The sequence below is a fragment of the Passer montanus genome, unplaced genomic scaffold, assembly GCF_014805655.1.
Source record: "Passer montanus isolate IOZ18808 unplaced genomic scaffold, ASM1480565v1 scaffold59, whole genome shotgun sequence".
Lineage (NCBI taxonomy): Eukaryota > Metazoa > Chordata > Aves > Passeriformes > Passeridae > Passer > Passer montanus.
The window spans coordinates 3,509,087-3,529,052 of NW_024370926.1; the positions used below are offsets into that span (position 1 = coordinate 3,509,087).

General features: G+C 40.4%; 1 protein-coding gene across 1 annotated transcript; it reads right to left on the minus strand.

Annotated features, from left to right (window-relative positions):
* Positions 1-987: 987 nt before the first annotated feature.
* Positions 988-19,290, minus strand: AQP1 (aquaporin 1 (Colton blood group)). The gene is made up of 4 exons (XM_039726450.1): positions 18,801-19,290; positions 4,613-4,777; positions 4,418-4,498; positions 988-2,946 (listed from the first exon to the last, which is right to left on the minus strand). The coding sequence occupies exons 1-4, from the start codon at positions 19,188-19,190 to the stop codon at positions 2,767-2,769; spliced, it is 816 nt and encodes a 271-aa protein (XP_039582384.1). The 5' UTR covers positions 19,191-19,290; the 3' UTR covers positions 988-2,766.
* Positions 19,291-19,966: the final 676 nt, after the last annotated feature.

The window sequence follows — 19,966 nt, forward strand, 5'->3', positions numbered from 1 at the left end:
AGTTCGGGGTCTAAGTGCTACAAAAGCACTTTAAAATACACCATTAAGCTTCTCTTTATTTTAGAAGAATGGAGGGGTTTAAGCCTGGAATTCACCTTAAATACTTTTTTTTCTTAAGAGCTTTATTGTAAATTGTTTAAACATTGTCACTATGAATACAAGGTCTAGTGGAAATAGTCCCTGCCCACAGTAGTGGATCAGAATTAGATGGTTTTTTAAGTCCTTTCCAACACAAAACTTTCAATGATTCTGTGATTCTATGAAATACACCAACAAATCACACTTCATTTACTTTGATGTGGGTTTGGTGGTTTGGTTTTTTTGTTTCTTTTTTCACTAGTGTATTTTTCTAGTGTAATTATTGTACGTCTTCAATCTATCCTATTTATTATTTTAATGAACATAAGCTAGAGCAGCTAATATGGTGCAGTTCTATCACAAACCAAATGGAAAGAGAGTGGTTTTTGTCTTCGGCCTTTGGACTTTGAAGCATAATAAAAATAAGCCAAGTTCTTTGCAAGGTGTATGCGAAGGAACAAATTGTGAATTTCACATTTTTTTGCACCATTAACTCTTAAGTTACCTGAAATTTGTCAAAATAAACTATTCACTGTGAGTGAGTTCTGCAACTGTTCCGGCTCTCTCTCTCTGGCTCAGACATTCTGTAAGGTAAAAAAGGGTTAATTTGGAGTCAATGGAGGTACTGGGAAAACAGCAGATAAAATTGGAAAGTTATTCTAGAAAGTGGGTACAAGATGCTGGTTCTCTGCTTCGTTTCTGAGTATGATTTGGAAGGGTTCACTTCCAGTTGAGGGTCTGCTTTGCCTGCCATAAAAACAAAGAACATTCCTTTCCCTAAAGGGAAGCACCAAGTGAAGAGTGGAAAAGTAGAAATTGGCAGTCTTACAGGTGGGCACTTGAAAAATGGTGAAGAAAATTAAATTGCATTACATGACATATTAAAAATGAAGAATCATGAACAGTTTGTATGTTAGCACAACTGATTTTTTTTTATTTTTAAACCACCCCAAAATCCAATCATGCTCTATGTACATAGGCAATACATGGGATAGCACACCAAATGCAGACAAGAAAGATAAAATATATTCGGGTTTATTTTGCTGGTATTTTCATTTTTATTCTTTTTTTATTGTTCAACTGCTCAAGTTGATTAAATGATCCAACCCATACAGATTCCTATGCCAATCCTACCTCACCTCCCAATCCCACACTGTCTCTCAGAGAGGAGAATCCATCCCATTACCTCTGGGGGGTTTTGCTGAATGATGGAGTGTACTGATTTTCCATCAGTTCCTCTGGGCCTCATTTCTTATGGAAAATTATTTACTGCAGAACAAGTGTATCAGCACATGCCTGCTTTAACTATGTTCTATAGTTAGTAGGTAAGATCAGCTAATGCTTTGGGTTACTCAGGAAATCATAAGTAGCACACACACACACAAATTTAAACAGAAAATAGTCTTCCACATCATTTAGAGTTAATTTTCTTTCTCATTTCCAGTGTCGTTTATTTTGCTAAGCACTGCTGCAATTCTTTCCACTTGTCTTTATGCTCTTATTTTCTTACAAAACAGTACACTAGGCTTTCTGTATAAAACATATATATAAACATTTATATATATATATATATATAAAAACAAAGCAACCACCCCCAAAATGGACTTACAGGTATGTATTTGTCCCTCATTAGAAAATATACCGTGTGTTCATCTGTTTGTGGTCCCTGAATGTCACAGCGCTGGCTGTTGGAATAGGGTCAGAGAGAAAGGGGAATTCTTTTCTCCTTGTTTTGCTTTAAATCACATGATAAATTTCACAAGGTGAACAAATTCAGAGTAGTCACAGGAACCATCAGATCCTGTTTACACATTGACACCACATCGCTCTTGTTGCCATTGTTGCTACTCTTCAATTTGAATTCTAGTTATTACTTCCCAGGAGTTAATATATCTACATTTTTTTTTTTTTGTCACATATATTCTCTCCTCACAAGCAGCTGGATGCAGGTTCAGGGAGAATGAAACACTAGAAAGTCTGAAAGATCCTGTGACTCTGGAAATTCTTACCCTGCCTAACTTTCCTGGCCCTCTTTCTCAAATATGATCAATAATTTAGAAAATTATGGGTAATTTTACATAGGAAATAATCTTTAGTAACCTTTCCTTACAAAAGAGGCTTTTGGGTACTGATTTGAAATTGGGTTTTTTTCCCCATTCATTGCTGGTATTAGATGCCAGCCTTGCATTTTTGTATAAATACTGTTTTTTCAAGTGTAAGGCCTCTGTTATTGGTCTCTGTTATTGGACAGATGATTCTCTGTCCTCAATATCTATTCTTTCAGGAAACAAACTGGTCATTGGAACTATTTATTACTGAGTTCTCTGGTAGGAGAACCCCCCATGCTAAATACACCTCAGAATTGGGTGGTACCAAGGGAAGGGTTAAACTTCAGCCCAATTTATTTAGGTCATGCAAAGGTGACCTAAATAAACTTCACCCAATTTTGTTTAGGTCATGACTTCTCAACCTAAAGACTCTGTAATTGAAAAACCCCAGATATAAAAAAAAAAAAAAAGGAAAACTGTATTGAATTAAAAAAAAAAAAGTACTGCTTGCTGGTTTACAAAGAGTCTATAACACTGATAAAATCTTCGGTTTGGTGGTTTGGGCTTTTTTTTTTTTTGCTTTTTTTTTTTTTTTTTTTTTTTTTTTTTGCTTTTTTTTAGCCTCTCTCCATGCCCTTCTTTATTTTGGCTTCATTTCAACCCGGGAGTTCATGTCATCCCCTTCCAGGTCATACTCTTCTACTTGGCCACTGGTCCACACCTTCATGCGGTCGGTGAGGTCGCTGGTTCTGGGAGCCAGGATGAAGTCATAAATCAGGGCAGCACTTGCTCCTCCAATGATTGGGCCAACCCAGAAAATCTGGAATACAAATCCAAGCCATTGCATTTGAAGCTCCTCTGAGGATTTTCACAGTGAAATTTGCAGCCTGTCGACCTGAATATTTACTTAACCATGTGGCATAAAACCAGGAATTTGTCGCCATGAGTTGGTGGTAGACCCAGAGGTGAATAACTGTGACTATGATGTCAAATTGTGATATTTAAAATCAGTTGCCTACTGCTAAAACATCTCTGCTACTCCAGATAGAGTTGGCAGGGGAGCATAATTTCTAAAATGACAGGGCATTAGTTTCTATTCTCCTATTAAATTCCAGTGATAGGTGAATTTGAAAGTAATAGTTAACAAGGACTTAATTAGGGGCTTAATTTACCCCTAGATGGTGCTTAGCTGGTGATATTGCTGTGACTGAACTGGCCTAACCACTTAAGAAATTAAAATTTAGAAGGACAGGTAGTAATAGGATTTTAGTAGACAAGTTGATTTTGTTAGAAATAACACAAGTTATTGAAGACTTTGCCAAAGCACTACCGAGTCTGGAAACTCTTTTATTCAGCAATATCAGTAGTTTAACACAAATTATTACATCTATCTTCTTCTGTCTCTACAAAGGATAATAATATTCCTATTAAATTCTGAAAATATCAGCTCCTCACTTAGTTACATCCCTATAGTGTCCTAACAATAGCATTCAAGTGGTAGACACTGCCAAAATTTTCCCAGTGTCCTCCTTTTTGTTTTACTCTTTAGATGAATTTGGAATCCATATCCAAAATTTTCACAACCCCATTGTATTACCACTAAATTTCCACCTCTGCCTATGCAACTGGCTGCCAAAATCGTAAGTAGGAGAGTTGGAACAAGCCCTATTTATATATTCCAGAACACAAGTTCATTACAACTTTATATCAGCCTTCTTTATTGAGCTTTGGTGAAATAAGTAACTTTTTGTGAAGCACCTCATTTTAACCACATTTAAACACAAGGAATAATCTAAAATTTACAGTGTTTCCACAGCACTTATCCTTGAAAACACATAAGCAGACACTCAGCTTTAAGATGCTGAACATTTTATTAGCTCTTAAATATTAGATGATCCATTCCAGTTTATAAACCTGCTTAAGAATCTTCCTAAATTAGATTTTACCAGATTAAGCAGTAGCACTTTACAAATTTAATTTAAACAATAAATACACAATACAAGATTCTGTGTAATAAGGCTTAAACAACTAAAATGTTTGAAATAAATAAATATAAAGGGGAATAACCAGACAAAATCTACTGTATTACTTTAAGTACAGAGACTGAATGAGCCTGAGGACTTTTTTTGCCTGAAGGTAGTCAGGATTTAAAGGAGAATATTCTTTGATAGATGAAATGAAAATACCAACTCTCCGACTTGGTCCTAATGATAGGTGTTGAAATGTTTCTGATCTCGTAGGTTATGTGTTTTCAGAGCCTCTTGAGAGTTAAACAAATTTACTCAACTTACCCAGTGATTTTCAAAGTTGTTGGCGATGAGCGCTGAGCCGAAAGATCTGGCTGGGTTAATTCCACAGCCAGTGTAATCAATCTAGGAGGTGGAAAGAGAACCACAGGTGAGGCACAGATGAAGCTTCCCCATCATCTCACTGGCCCACCCCAAGGTGGGACATAGCAGATATAACCTCTGAGGACTAAAACTTACAGCAAGAAGATGGCCCAAGGCAACGGAGAGCCCAATGGCCAAAGGTGCCGATCCCGAGACGTCGTTCCTTCTCCGGTCTGTGGTGGCCAGGACACACAGCACCAGCTGGAAGGTGGCGATGATTTCAATTCCCAGCCCTTGGCCTGCATTGATTCCCTCTGAAAGCTGCATGGAGGCAAGAAGGAAAAGGTTATTTCATATTCCTGCACGGCTTCAAGCAGTGTAACAAAGTTCTGAGGTGTCTAATTCCTCAATATGAACCTGAACATCCATTTGTCTCCTGGGGTTCCTTTTGATTAACAGGGGGAAAAAACAGGAAGAAAAAAAAAAGGTAGTTTTGAAACACTCCGTGCTGTACTCAAACCTAGGCATAAGCAGCTCTCTTTTTTGAGTGGTTGCTGCTTCCAGTCAAAGTGAACACTCAGCCACTGGGCACAGTGAGAGTGGAATTGATCTACATGTGAGAAACAAATCAGCCAGAGAGACACCTCCAGCAGAGTTTGCTTTACAGAAGTGAACTCTGGTGCTTTAGGACAGGCACTAATTTCTTCAGGGACTTCCACATTAAGATATTAATGTTCGACCTATACTGTGAATTAATTGCTTGAAAATATGCTTCTAATGCCACAGGAAATACCCCGAGATTTCCACAGAGTTCATGGGGGACTGGTAGATGTGACAGAAGACCAAAAGTACGTAAAACATCTCCAGATACTAATAGTTAGTCAATGTATGTCTCATTGCACAGATAATGGTGTAGTCAATGGAGATGAGATCCATTCACCTGATGAAACAAAGGAGATCATTTGAAAGCTCTATATTTTATTTTCTAATAGATCTCATGTTCCTACAAAGAGTTTAGACACCTAACTCACATCTGAACCACACTTTAGTGCCTTAGACTCAAAATGAAGCTCATTTCACTTCTTTGGGATACATTTAAAAAATCCCCAGTTAAGGAATCCCAAGGGGCTGATGGGAGTGCTTCCTACTGAAGTATGAGAGTTTCCTATTGAAGTAGACTACCTAGAAAAACTGAAACTGTCAGGGATAAATATTCCAATGGTATTATTAGTCATGAAATCACCACAGTTTCTTGTAAGTGCTGTAGAACATATTGAAACCCCGGGGACTCACATAAATGGACATTACAGAGTAGAAATGCTGTCATATTTCAGGAAATGCTGTCATATAATACTGCTAAAAACTTGTACCTTACAAAAAAACATGGAGGTAAACTATTTTATGTTATAACAAGTTTTGAGTTCTGCTTTTAATTGCTGTATTCAGTGGTGTCTCCATTAAGTCAAGGCAAGTCTGTTACTCAGCTGAATAACTTGATGTTAAGCAGAAATAATTCACTTGCATGGATGGGATGAAACATGAGCTTGGCCACAGGCCAGAGAACTGAGAATGTGACCCAGAGTAGGAAGCAAACTCTGCAAAACTTATATTAATTTGTGCTATCAGTGGGTTATCACATCTGTCAGAGCCCCTGCATTAAAAACTGCTGGGTCATTCATGGCAAAAAACATAATTACATGTTATTGTGACCTGTCCAGAACAATGAAAGCACGGGAAATCCTGCTATTAATCTGATTTTGTGGTATATGCCCTAATTTCCCCAAAGCTAATATTTGAAAAACCTTAAAACTTAAAGATGGTTAACTGAACTGTGCTTCACTTTCCACAGGTGCTATTCACATTTCTTGTTTCTTCTCTGTACCAAAGTTTAGTATCAAATTCCTAAGTAATGGAAAAAAGTAATTTGAGTCTTTACTTAGCATAAATCTGATTTTTAAATCCTGCTATTCTGAAACACTAATAATGTATTCTTATAGCTTGCTCTTTAACATGCAGGGGTGATATCCTCTGAGTTGGAAGTAGTTTATCCACAAATAGAAGGGAATTTTGGTTGAAAGGATGGGTATTTTGGTTCCTTCAGCATCCACAGAGTAGAAACTGAAATCCATTAATGAAACCTTCATGAGTATTAGGACTTACACGTGAGAAGTATGAGTCTGACATAAAGGCATCCATACAAGATGCACTGCAAATGGCAAGATCTAGAAATTCATCCTTGATATTTCTGAATTAATATTCTATTGCTTTTGTAAATTTTAAAAATAAACACTTTTTTTTCACTCTAGAGACAGTGGGATTCTTGTCTCTCAACAATTTAGGTTTCCAGTGCGTTTCCTTGTATCAAAACCAATTTAAGAACCTGGACTATAAACCCTCTGGAAAATCTAATCTCACATTTGGAAGGCCAAATGGCCAAACCTAAAAGCCAGGTGTCTTAGGAAGTAAGTGACTGATGTGCACATGCCCAAAAGGAGATAAGAAACCAAATTCTTTTCTATCATAATGCAACCCCAGAGAACCCAGAGCTGAGGTCTGACACATCAATGTTAGCATTTGACAAAGCCTTGACATTTTAAAAGATTAAACACTGCCCAACCATTGGGCTTTCTCTTCTCTTGAAGGGCTTCTATAAAAGAAAATAAGAGCAAAATTATTCTTTAAAAACCTGTCATAATCCTTATCTTTGAGAGGTGGAAATCATATTCTTCCTTTCCCTCCAGGAAAAACACATCCTACAGCTGACGTGACATGAGGTCATTCTCCCTGCTAATCAACACTTATTGATGGGCTGTGTGGGATCAAAGAAAACCTGGAAATATCATAGGAAACCTTTTGCTTTCCTCCAGCCATGTAATTTTACACAGCCTGCCAGAAACATTAAGATTCTACTGTGAGAGCAAGGACTCTGGGCTGTGCTCCAAAATGGGACAAACCCAGGCAAACCTTGGATGTCCTGCTCTGCTGGGGCCTGTGGATCTGCAGTGTGTAAGTGTAGAATAACAGAATATTTATTTGCCTCCTTATCAGAGATAAATTATCACTGCAGCAGCCTCCTGGGCCCTCCATGGTACACATGGAACAGCACCATCCCAAGCACACCCCAGGAAAGATTTATAAAGGGAAAATAGGAAGGTACATTCCTTTCTGTCAGGTTAAAATGTACATGTACAAGTGCATATTTCTATTATTTCTATTTCTATATATTTATATTTATATTATGTATATTTATATCATTTATATTTATATTTATATCATCCTCATTCGCAGAGGACTTGCAAGGCTAACCCAGATAACATTTTGCACCTTTTGAATCTGCTGGTTTAAGCTGTTGACAGAACCAAGGAGACACAAACATGGGTTTGTCATTCTTTGCTTGTATTTTTTTATATTATTCAGGTTTTTAAGGAAAGTTTGAACTTTTTGTGGAAGATTTTGTAGAATATCAGACTCCAGAAGCTTCAGTGTTGTCTAAAGCTTAATCTGAATTTAGTAGGAAGCAGTTCCACACATTAGAGACCTGACTGAAAATCAACAGCTGTTTTTAACATCTGCCATTCTGTTGCTTAGACTATCCAAAATAGAAGGTGTCCAATATCTCTGGTTCCTAAATAGACAAAATAATGCTCTGAAATGAGACACAGCCACTTCTAGTGCATTGTTGGAGTGAAGAGAACCCTTTCCAGTGACCTGTACCCACACTGCAAAGCCTTTTTCCCTGCACTGGTACCTCTTAGCAATGGTCATAGGGTATGTGGGCTGTCACTGCATCTGTCCTTGAGGCATCTGCTGGGAAATCTTTGACATCTTCTCTCTGCAGTCCAATAACCCTCATTAAGGTAACAGAAAAATTGTCAGAAGGCAGAGAACAGCATGGCAAGTCCCTGAGCTTTTCAGGCTTCAGACCTGAGGAATAGAGTCAGAGCTTTAAGGAACCAAACATGCTCTAAGGGGTTAAATGAAACACACAAGCATGGGCTTGTCCATATTCATCTCCAAGAGAGTCTACATAGACTTCTTTTCCTTTTTTGTTCTCATGAATAATTCCACTAAACTTCATTTCTAATGTCAGTGTTTTGACAGAAGAAGCACCAGAAACACACATAAGAAATGGGCTGAATCACTGGCAAGATGGGAGAGTTATCTGTGGACGCATTTATCTGATCAGCTGAATCAATCTTGGCTGCATCATCTTGCAGTGAGTAATTGCCCCTCGACCTCACAGCTCCCAGACAAGAAGCAGAACATGTAGACACCCCAAGGGAGGTGCATCCTCCTGTGAGCTGAATTCCATTTCCAGCTTCAACAAACCCATGATTAATATTTTTTCCTCTCAATTCACTGCAAATCTGAACAAGGTGATGGAATAAAAATCTACCAGAATTCAGTAAATGTACAGAAGTCACATCTTGAAAACTCCTGAGATGCAACTGATTGGAAACTAAGGAAGGACTGAAGGCACAGTGGCTCAAGAGACATTCAAATGAGGAGTGTAAAACCCCAAAAAATGTTATCTAGACATAAACATGAGGGCAATTAGCTGAGAGGAGCACCTGCTTTAGGTCTTAGGAAATGGGCAGTGGCCACATCGCTTCCAGCTCTCCGTAACATCACACAGGAGATGGGAACTACAGAATTTGTTTCCCAGAAGTGCCCTTAACTGCCATGTTTAGCTGAGTGACTCCCACAGCAACCATTTGGGCGAATTAATGGTGTGTTTTCTTTCCTTTTGATTTTTTTTTAAATTTTTTTTTTTTTAGGACAGGATATTTATGAGTTGTCCGCCTTCGGAAGAGAAATGGGGACAGGAAATTAAACTGGCCCAAGGTAAACCCCACAGTGTACTTCTCTAGTGGCTTCGTATTTTTCTCATTACCAGTGAAAGTATATCAAGTTCAAACCTGTTTCCCGTTATATGGATAAGACACTTTGTTATGCAAGGTGGTTCCATCACGTGGGGCTGAGCTCCATCTCATCCAACAAACCCTTAGCCCTGGATTGGAGCTTCCAGGGCCCAGCTTCCTTTCATATAACAGGGATTAGTTTCTCATTGCTTCAGAAAAAAATTTTAAAAAGAGGCCTCTGGTATTGCAAAAGTCTATTTTTTAGCAGGGGGAATGTCAGCTTTCCCAATTCTTACAAAATACCAGAGCAAGTCCAGTCTGCTGGTGTGGTTTTGAGGGAGAAAATTTAAGCCACAGCATTTTTAATGGCTGGGACTTCTCTTCCTTGCATATCCTCACCATCCTACATAAATTATTACCTTTTCTCTGCTTTGGCAGACATTTTTCTTAAAATTAACATTTTATTTAAATAAATTCTTGTCGTCTTACAGCATTTTCTTCTTATAGCTTAAAATTTCCCTTCTTTGACTTTCCTTCTTTTACTGAATAAGGAAAACTCTTCACAATAGTTTAGATGGTTCATTCTCTCTTCATCTCCCACTCTTTTGAAATATTAATCATTCTTTTTTATGCCAACTAGCTATCATTTAAGTGTTTGGCTGGCAAAGTTCTTTAAAGGGATGTTATACAAATGTAATCTCAGAAATTCGTCTCCCTACTTCCCTCCAAACCACATCCCACTGTCTTGCCTGTCATTTTGTTTGACTTTTCTCACTCTTTCAGTTCCAACTCTGTCATGAAAAGAACTTGATGATTTCCATATTGATAACATACCTTTATTCTCCTGGAAGTCTCTCCCACATTTCCATAGCTATAAACCTTGAGTGATAGTCAGAATTGATTCAGAGATTCATCCCTGGCTGTTTCACTACAGCTATTCACTTCTACCCTTGCTATTTAACAGTATCACTCTGAAATGGATGTTTCTATACCCATTAATTGAGTATTAGCAATTCAGGGAGTACAAAAGTCTCATTTCTTTAGTAAGGAGAGACAGGCAAATATCTAAAGAGTTTCACTTAAAATTATTCGACAGGAGAACTCAGAAGCTGCTTATAAATTAGCTTTGGATTGTATCCTACATCAACAATGGAAGCATTCAGCAGAACCTGGGGACAAAACATATTGTCCTCTGCTAGATTATCCTTCCTATAAATACAGCCTTAAGAGCTCTAAAGGGGACTCATTCAATTCCCAAAGCAGAAATCATATTTTCCGTTCCTTAGGCAGCAGACACCCTCCAGGAATGAGGCTAAGCTCCCTCCTCCCACCCTCTGCAGGCTGAGGAGAAATTATCCAGGGCTTGGTGTTTTAGTGCCATGGAGAGAAAGAGGGGAGAATGATTATTATATTATATTAAACCAGAGCACATAAAATTTGTATGTCAGACCAAGACAGGCAGTAAATGTTCCTCTACAGGGCTTGTTTTTAGCACAGCTGGTTAGATAAAGATAATTTTTTTTTTATTTACACTTTTAGTTTTTAATGTGCCTCTGGGAAAGTTGCTTGGGAGAAACTTTTTTCTTTTTTTTTTTGGTTCAATGTTGCTGCTGAGAAATAAACAACTTCTATTCAGAGGATGGGGAATTGTGAGGTTTTGGGTTTTTGGTTTTTTTTTCTTTACCCAGCCAAACCCAAGCAAATAGTTAATTTTCTGTAATAGTTGAAACACTCATTTATACCACAGAGCTGTTTATTATCTCCTCTGTTACCAGCCAGAAGGAGATAGTATTTCAGTGGGGAATTTTGGGCATATCTGAATTTTGAGCCAAATAAGAACATCCTTTCTATATTGTTACTGGAATAACACCTGGATTTGTACAAACCTCACAGTATGGTTGTTGGCATTTTCACATAAGTAATATTCATTTTATATTTCTAGACAAACTCCAGCAAATCTGTGAAGTTCTCAAAATTTATGAGTCATAAATAAGCATTGAAGACTTGGCATTTCCATGGAGTTAAAAACCATCTCTGAGCCTGTGCAATGCATTTCAGGAATTGGGGGGACAATTTCAGCTCCTCCATTTCTCCACCTTGTTCATCAAGCAAGAAGTCCCAACGAAGGAAGGAAAAGGGGCCAAACCTGACCTTACCTATTCCAAGCACAGTCATCAGTGCCCTCAGGAGGAGTTGTGTGTGTAAATGTGTGAGGAAACGTGCCACATTTCTGCTCTGAAAGCCTTCATTGACTCCACTTGGCACAGAATTAGCATCGAGAGCCTGGAAAAGTTGAGTTTTCTGTGACACCTCCCAGCAGTTCCTAGAGAGGGACTGCACAGGACTCGTCCAGGGAAGCACACAGAGGATTTCTTTTCTCCTTTCTAGTCTAGGAGTTGTGCCTTGCAGAGCTCTCAGCCCACATTTTCACCCTCCTGCTGTGTATAATTTCCTCCAGGATGCCTGTCAGGCTCTGTATATTTGATTTAACAGGTTGATGTTGTGCCTCAGCCTCAGATCTCTTCAGTTCAATGGAGCTGCAGCAGTCAAACACCAGCTACAGCTCTGGATGCCAGGAAGATCAGCATTTTCCCACCAATTACACATTAATAAATACTCAGGGCTCAGAATGTTCCCAGCCAGGCCAGAAAAACCTCCAGGAGGCAATTGTGGTACCAGGTAAAAACCCCTCTGTTATTGAATTCTCTCCATTCAGCTGGAGAATGGACAAATAAGCAAAAATGTCCTACTGCCCTAAAGAAAACAGGCAATTTCCTCTGGAGATAAACAGGAAATTTTTCAGGGGCTATCTTTTCTTCCTTTACTACTTGTGATGTGGTTTGGTATCATCATTTTAAAAATGCTTCACTTAAAAATATCTATATAGATAGTGATAGTTTTTAGGTGCTCTGATTAAAGAAATGTTATTCTCAGCTCCCTAAAGATTTACATTAACCACTAGAACCCATGAGCCCTGATACAAAAACCTAGATTTTTTTTTTTTCCTTACCATTCCACCAGTTTAACCAGATGTAATCCATAATATTAATTCTCTTGCTGTGGACATTTCCATTTTTTCTCAGGCTGTGGTCCTTGCCATGTCAGATTTTGGTTCAGAACCCACACTTATTATTAGATTTTTTTTAACTTTCCAATTAATTTAAATTAAAAATTGAAATTTGCATTTATCTCATCTGAAGAACTTTCTGCCCATTTGTCTCTGGTGTGTGAGTGTGTTTGGGGGTGTGCAAACACATAACACACAAATATACACAGAACACCCAAATATATTTGGTGTAATCAGAGAACTCTGTGGAAAGGAAACCAATTTTAATGGTTTGTTGACCACTCAGGAAGGCTGGTGGCAAAATAAATTCTACTTATTTATTTGACAGTTGATCTAACACAGAAAAAAATCATTCTCTGAAAATCCCACTCCATTTGTATTACAATATTAACTTATCTACCAAATTAATAATGTTTTAGGTCTATGGCAATTCATTGTTTTAAACACCCTGTGCACCCTTTTCAGGAATTTCTACCATTTCTAAGTAGAAATAAATGAAGAGAACCTTTGTGTCCTGCAGAGCATTTTCCAAACGTTCATCCTTGGATCCAGTGGCACAAAACCCACTTTGAACTGCTCTGTTCTGGCACAAAAGGACAGGGCTGCAGGAGGGTGAGCACCAAGGGCCTCTCCTTGTCCCAGAAAAGGCCATGCTGCTGCAACCCTCCGTGCTCCCTGCCAAAATCCCGGGATATGGCTCTATTACTGGAGAGGCTCTAAGCAAATCTTCATGGAAATGGAAATCAGATAAAAAGCTCTGAGATCTGAGATAAGGATTAGAGCCATAACCCCAGATTCTCTGGGGGATGGGTGATAACCATCAGGTTTACATCTCAGCCCAGATGTTTCTGCTGTCACTGTGTGAACTCATTAAAAAGAGGCCGAGACCGTGGCCAGCTTTGAGCAGGTGCCTTTCCTGTGTCCCACCTGCCCTGCCTGGGGCCTCTCAGTACAATGCTGGCAAGCCTTAAAAGCCCTCTGCTGCAAAAACTGACAGTGAACAATGAGCTATTGTTGTGACAGCCTTTGTTAAGAAATAAAAATCCCAGATCAATGTCATGTACCGGAACAATTTTGCTCGTTTTAAAAAGGCAGCAGCTTTTGGCCCCTTGTGAATGTTTGAGTCCTCAAGCATGCAGATGTCCCAGCGGAGCCAGGATTGGCAGGAGAAGCCTAACCTGGATTAAAAATAGGCAGGGCAGAGGGCAGAGACAGGGAAAATGAAGCTCCTCACTGTCCTAGACTTGAGAAAGGCACAAAATATTATCTGCATTGAAAAAAAAAAGGCATCCAAGAATTTTTCAATAAGCACTAAAGGTCAGGATCTCAGCTGCATGTCTCGTCCATCCAGCAGCACCTCTGGAGCTGCAATTTTCCACAGTGACTCAGAGGAAAAGCAGCATCACTTACTCAATTGTCCCCTCACACTGTCAAGCTCTCAGTTTATTTTGGATGTTCTTCCAACTCGAGCCGGCTTTGTTTAATTGGAGGTTGGAGAACGGGCTCGTAGGGCGCGGGCACGAGGAGACAGGGAAATCACAAGGCAAACACTGAGTCATCCAGGGCAACCAGGCAAGTCCTGCTCCCCATGGTGAGAAGGCCACTGGTGCGGACAAAATGTGGGGAGTGTGGTGATTCCCATGGGGAATCCCCTCCAAGACAAGTTTCTAAAGGATGGGAAGCATCCAATGGGGAAGGGATGTCAGGATAAACACTTCAGTGCTGACCCACAAACACCAGTAAAAGGTATGGCAGGTCTCAACTACAGAAAGGGAATTCCCAGTGCTGGTGCAAAAAATATGTTTGCTCTGGAAATGCAAATTGGGAATTTGTTGGGAGAAAATTCACCAGCATGGATGCTCTAGAGATAAGATCATCTGTAGATGATAGGGATCAGCATATCTTATCACATCCTATGCTCCACTCTCCTGGAGATAAAGATTGTTCATCTTCCCCAAGTAGCAGAATAAGACTGGAGCATGTAGACAGTAAAGGAAAGAAAACCTAAAAATCTCCAGGATTGAGGTTCCAAGTTGCTCTGATGCTGCTGGATCACAATCCAGCTAAGTGGCAGTAGTTATGGAAAGAGGACTCAGTCCCATCCCTGGCAGTGTCCAAGGCAGGTTGGATGGGGTTTGGAGCAGCCTGGGATGGTGGAAGGTGTCCCTGCCCATGGCAGGGGGTTGGATCTTTAAGGTCCCTTCCAACCCAAACTATTCCATGATCCTGTGGTTCTGTGGTGTGCCTTTGGTGAGACTGGAAGGTCAAAGCAGCAGATGCTGGCCTGGTATGAGGAATCAAAGCCAGCAAAGGCCTCCTTTTTCCCTGCCCTTGATAAATCTAGAGCTAGACACAGGGTGTTTATCCCCAAAGGACATGGTGCCACAGCTGATCCCGACTTGAGCAGCCCCAGGGAGCAGCAGAGACACAGCCAGTCACAGCAGAAATTCAAAGGGTGTTCCAGCAGCAAGTGACTCTCCGTGCTCCAGGAATAGCATCCATATGAATATTCACCTGTCTTAAAATGACCTCTAAATCCACTGACCACAGATCTCCTCTGGCTTTTCCAGAGAGCTCCTTAGTTACACAAACAACATTTATCAGTCCACTGAGTGTTTTCTAAACCCAAGCCCTCTTATTTGTTATTCTTGGTTGTTTTTCTTTTCCCTTTATCTACCTTCAGGTCTGTTTTTCTTGCCTACAATTTTTGATCCACTTATAACTTTTAAAATAATATCTTCCATCATAAACTCTAAGGAAGAGTTTTCAAACAGTCTCTCCAAATTATAGCTCTGAGAGTTTGGGGACACATTTCCTGGCATTCTCATCATTATGCCAAAATACAGAAAACTATGAAATGGTGAAAATTGTGAAGGAGTGTCTGCATTTGTCACAAAATTCTAATTATTTATATATACCTATATATTTAGCTCAGGTTATTATATATGCAACTCCATAGATAGATAGATGGATAGAAAAATAAATACAAATATATAAAATAACCCGAGCTGAAGAAATTTTATGACCATGTTTTTAAAAGTTTGCTAAAAGTTCTCCAGATGAACATTGTTTAACAGCAAATATTGTGTTACTTTACAGCACAGAAGTCTCTTCTCTCCCGTCTTTCCTGCTTGAGCTCTTTGTTGTTCATTAACTGCCTGTGCTGAGTAGTTTGTTCCATTATCCAAACTCCAGATCTGTCCTCACCAGACAATAGCCAGCTCTGCTGGCAGATGAGTGCATTTTGGATCTGGTATTTTCTATTCTTACAGCTTTACCTAATGGAAATTTGTAACATGTAGTAATCCAACTTAAAAAAAAAAAAATACAAGATGATGTAAGGAAAAATATTTAAATTTTTAGAAGAGCAAACACACTGAATAATTCTCTTCCAGCTTCTCCAATTCTCAAAGTTTTTACTTTGGAACCCACTCCACTAGTAAAATATATTGGAAGTTAAGTGTCTTAAAAGGATTCAGTAATCTAAATACACCTCTGAGTGTTTTCCAAAATGTCTTACTTGGGACCAGCCAAAGTAACTAAAAATATGGCTGTTGACTTAAGCAAAGTTTGGATGAGAATCCTAATGTGTGACTGGTTTGCTTGTCTTAGTGTAAACCAGACCTTAATACTGAACATGTTAAAGGAACATCCTGCATTTTCATCCTCCCTTCTTCCTCAGCCTTGCACTGTCCATGGCTGGGTTTTGTGCTTCATTTGATTGTGTTTCCTTTTTTCCTTTTGTGCAATGAGAAAGACATGGATTTATCCCACTTGATTTTGGATTCTTTGCAGAGGTTCCTGAGCCTGGAGCCTCAGCATGGCAAAGAGCATCTGGGTGTCTCTGGAAGCAACTCAACAGATCTAGAGGTTGAAGTGCCTCTCTTTGTCCCTTATTCTCTGTGTATTAGAGCACAGTGTATTAATGGGTTCTCAGCTGGTCCCTCAGTGCACGACCTGCAACCAGGCAGGAGAAATCCAAGTTCAGGCATGCAGCCCCACCCAGTATGCACTGGGAACACTGGATGGCTACTCACTCCATTACACAGCGCCCCCACCACATTTTTCCTGTAAAAAACACCTCTCCAAGAACACAGCAGGGTCAGAACAGAGGACAAAGCCACAAACATCCAGACCCTCTTCCCAACCTTATCAAACAAGGAGCACTCTCTTTCTTTCATTTTTTTTTTTCTGAGCAGGGAATCCACACCTCGTTATCCAGAAGAAGGGCCAGGAGAGAGAGCAGCTGGCAGGGATGCCAGCTCTGAGCCTCCCCTTCTTATCCTCAGGTTAAAAAACATAATAAAAGCAAGTCTGTGGTTTATCTTTGCTAGCTCTTTGCTGGAGGAGGCACCTCGGTGCTGCGGATTCAGGATGTGCCCCGTTGAGATCAGCTCTGCACGAGCACAGCCCCTCTGCTGCTGCTCCCCCTGCCTTGGGCTCAGACCCTGCTCCCCCTCAGCCCTCCTCTCCCCAGGCAGTCCGGGCTTGTCACTGGGAAATGAATGGATTTGCTTTCCTTTCCTTTCCTTTCCTCTCCTCTCTAGTTCTCTCTCACAAGGCAGAACAGCTGCTGCCCTCACTATCCCCAGGGGGGTCTCCCCACTGCTCCTCCAGCCAGAACATTTGTAGGTGGACATGAGAGAAAAAAGAAACAAAATTCTGAATATTTTCCAATTACAAACAGTGAGATCAGAGCATTTAGAAACTATAGTCTCTGTTATTCCACTGCACAGAAATTGCTGATTGATTTGTAAAATTTGTATGATGGAGACTTAACCTTGCCTGGTTTTGCTTTTGTAGCTTGAGGAGTTACTGACTGATGGACAAGGAGAGCTTCACCCCCCTTCACAAATGGCCAGGTTTAGAGCTTTGGTCAGAGGAAGGAACCAGTCATCAGGATTTTATGGAAGCAAAAGGGAAAAACCAAGCTTAAGTGCTACCAAAACCAGACCTCCCGTGTTTAATGGCAATTGGACCTCTCGAGGAAACCACTTGGGCAGACACCCTGTCCCATGTGGTTGAGCTGTTCCCCCTGTCAGTGGTTTCAGAGGAAAAGATCACATATCACACTTGCAGCCAGAGCCTTCTGGAGCAAATAAAATTATTTGCTCTTCTTCCCCAGAATGTTTTGAGTTAACCCATCAAAATTTCCAAATCACTGGCAGGATGGAATAGCTGCAGGCACCAGGAGAGAGGGAGGTGAGCAGCCAACTCACAGAGTAACACGAGGGTGAATGATACTGAGCTGCCCAGGAATCACCTTAATATCTGATTTTATTCTCTTTTGAAAACTTGACTCATGTTCTGAATTAACTGTAATGTCAAATTACAGTATGCAAAACCGTATTGCTGTTTTGCCTAAGTTATTTCAGAAGAGATGTTGCATTTCGAGTTTTATGCCCCAAATACCCTTGTGACTACAAATGGGCAGAAGACTTCAAATTAGCTCAATTTACAAACTGCAGTCAGGAATATCCTGAAAGAAAGGGGCCAAGGAAAATAAGAGAAATACTTGTTCTTAAGAGATCAGGTCAAGTAAGTGACCAGAAGGAATTTCCATTTTTAGCACTGTGTGTCCTGCAGTAGCTGTAGCACTGCCTGACAGTGGGATGATTTCAAGTTTAGAAGTGTATTTATCCTTTTTTCTCTCCCATTATTCTGCAACAAAAACAGCAAAATGACATTTTGAGGAGGAGGAGTTGTGGCCAGGCAGTTTTTAGGCAGCATGATGTGAGCATCTGGCCAGGAGAGAGCTTTAACCTGCACCCCAGTTACCTGCAGCTGCCTCACATTTTCCTCCAGTTTACACATGAGAATTCAGGATTTGTCCAATTTTGCTCAGAAATGCACAGAAAGGGCAGCTGGGATTCTGCCAGGCAGGATCTGAGCACTCTGCCTAATGCAACAGGTACTGCTCACACATTTGGGGATGCACACCTCTCTGCTCCCATGGGTTTTCACTGCAGCCATCACCAGAATACACAAACCATTAGTTAAGTAATGAAAATTAACCACACTCACAGAAGCCAAAACAACACTGATGTATGCACATTAATCAACATGTCACCTTAGAGACCCCCAGAACCACTAAAGATCATAAAACTGCCAGTAATTTCAGCATTAAATTGGCATCAAAAGTCACCTTTCAGCAACTTGGAAGTACAAAACTGAGCATAAGCAAAACTGATCACTACCAGAATGTCCTAAAGCTCCAAAATGAGGGTGGGGAGGAAGGACCATCCCTATGACATCCTGGTTATCAGTCAGGATTCTCTCCTACAATAAACAGTCGAGCTCTCCGAGGTCACCAGCACCAACAGAAAGAACCCCTACATTTTTAGTAAATTACAGCTGCTACATTTATATTAAAAAGAAAAAAGAAAATAAGGAGGAATTCAAAGTTTCTACTTACAGCATTAAGCCCCAGGGAGTTTCCTGGGAGAGAGGAGGTGACTCCTGAGAGAATGGCTGTGGCCACCACTGCCCCCAGGCACTGGGCGAGGATGTACATGAGCGCCTTGAAGATGCTGATCTGGCAGCTGAGCAGCAGCCCCAGGGTGACAGCTGGGTTCAGGTGTGCCCCACTGATGTGGCCCACGCTCTGTGCCATGGTAGCAATGGATAACCCAAAAGCCAGAGAAACCTTCACGTTGTCCTGAGACCTCGTTGATGTTTTGTTGGCCACCACGGGGAAGTTGAAGCCCAGAGCCGAGCCAATGCTGATAAAAATGAAAAGGCTCATGGCCAGGAACTCAGCCACCACTGCCCTCCAGAACATTTTCTTTCTGAATTCACTAGCCATCTTTACTATTTCTCTCTCTCTCTCCCCTCCTCACTTTCCTTTCTCCCTCTCTCCCTTCCTTTGCCTGATATTTTCCCTTTGAGGTCTGAAGAGAAATCTGGAGGAAAAATACAGTCCTTGGATTATTTATAGGGCTTTGGGTGGTCTGTAGGAGGGAAGGGGTGTTGCACAAAAGGAGGAAAGAACATCTACATAGATGCTGACTGCTAGATTGATGTAAGACACTGTTTGCCTGCCAAAGTTTTTTTCTTCCTTTTTTTTTTTTTTTTTTTCTTTTCCCCTCCCTTAACGGCGTTCGATCTCTGCCGCCGTTTTTAAGAGGCTTTTTAAAATTCTTGGAAAAATCTTTAGGAGAGCCTAAGGAATTTCAGCCTCACTTCTTTAACTCCTGTGTCATCTTTCAACGCGTGGATGGGGATGAAAGCTTTGATGGGATTTCTGTCTGGAGCTGAAACAGAAAGCAAAGTTATCAGTGCAGGCTGGTAAGTTATTCACGCTCAGTTTCAGTGGCAGCAGATAACAGCTGAAAGTAGTAAATAAGACTGACAGCTGAATCCACACTCCAGAGGCTTCAGTAGCTCTGTTTCTTTTTTAAAATAAAAGGTAGAAATGTCCTTTCTGCTGGCTCTGTGGACTCAGAGATGTTTTGGATGCCAAGTCTGGCGGCTGTACGGATGCTCTTGGATTTACACAGCTCACACGAGCTGGTGTTCACTCGTGAGGGATCATTTTTAATCTCTGTGTAAATCTGCCATAACACTGTGGTAAGCTGGAAG

Bases quoted from the DNA above. Each gene is read 5' to 3' on its own strand.
- AQP1 (XM_039726450.1), bottom strand. From the start codon at position 19,190: ATGGCTAGTGAATTCAGAAAGAAAATGTTCTGGAGGGCAGTGGTGGCT. The intron at 4,499-4,612 runs GTAAGTTTTAGT...TCCACCTCCTAG, and splicing joins CCTTGGGCCATCTTCTTGCT to ATTGATTACACTGGCTGTGG. The intron at 2,947-4,417 runs GTAAGTTGAGTA...TTTGTATTCCAG, and splicing joins ACAACTTTGAAAATCACTGG to ATTTTCTGGGTTGGCCCAAT.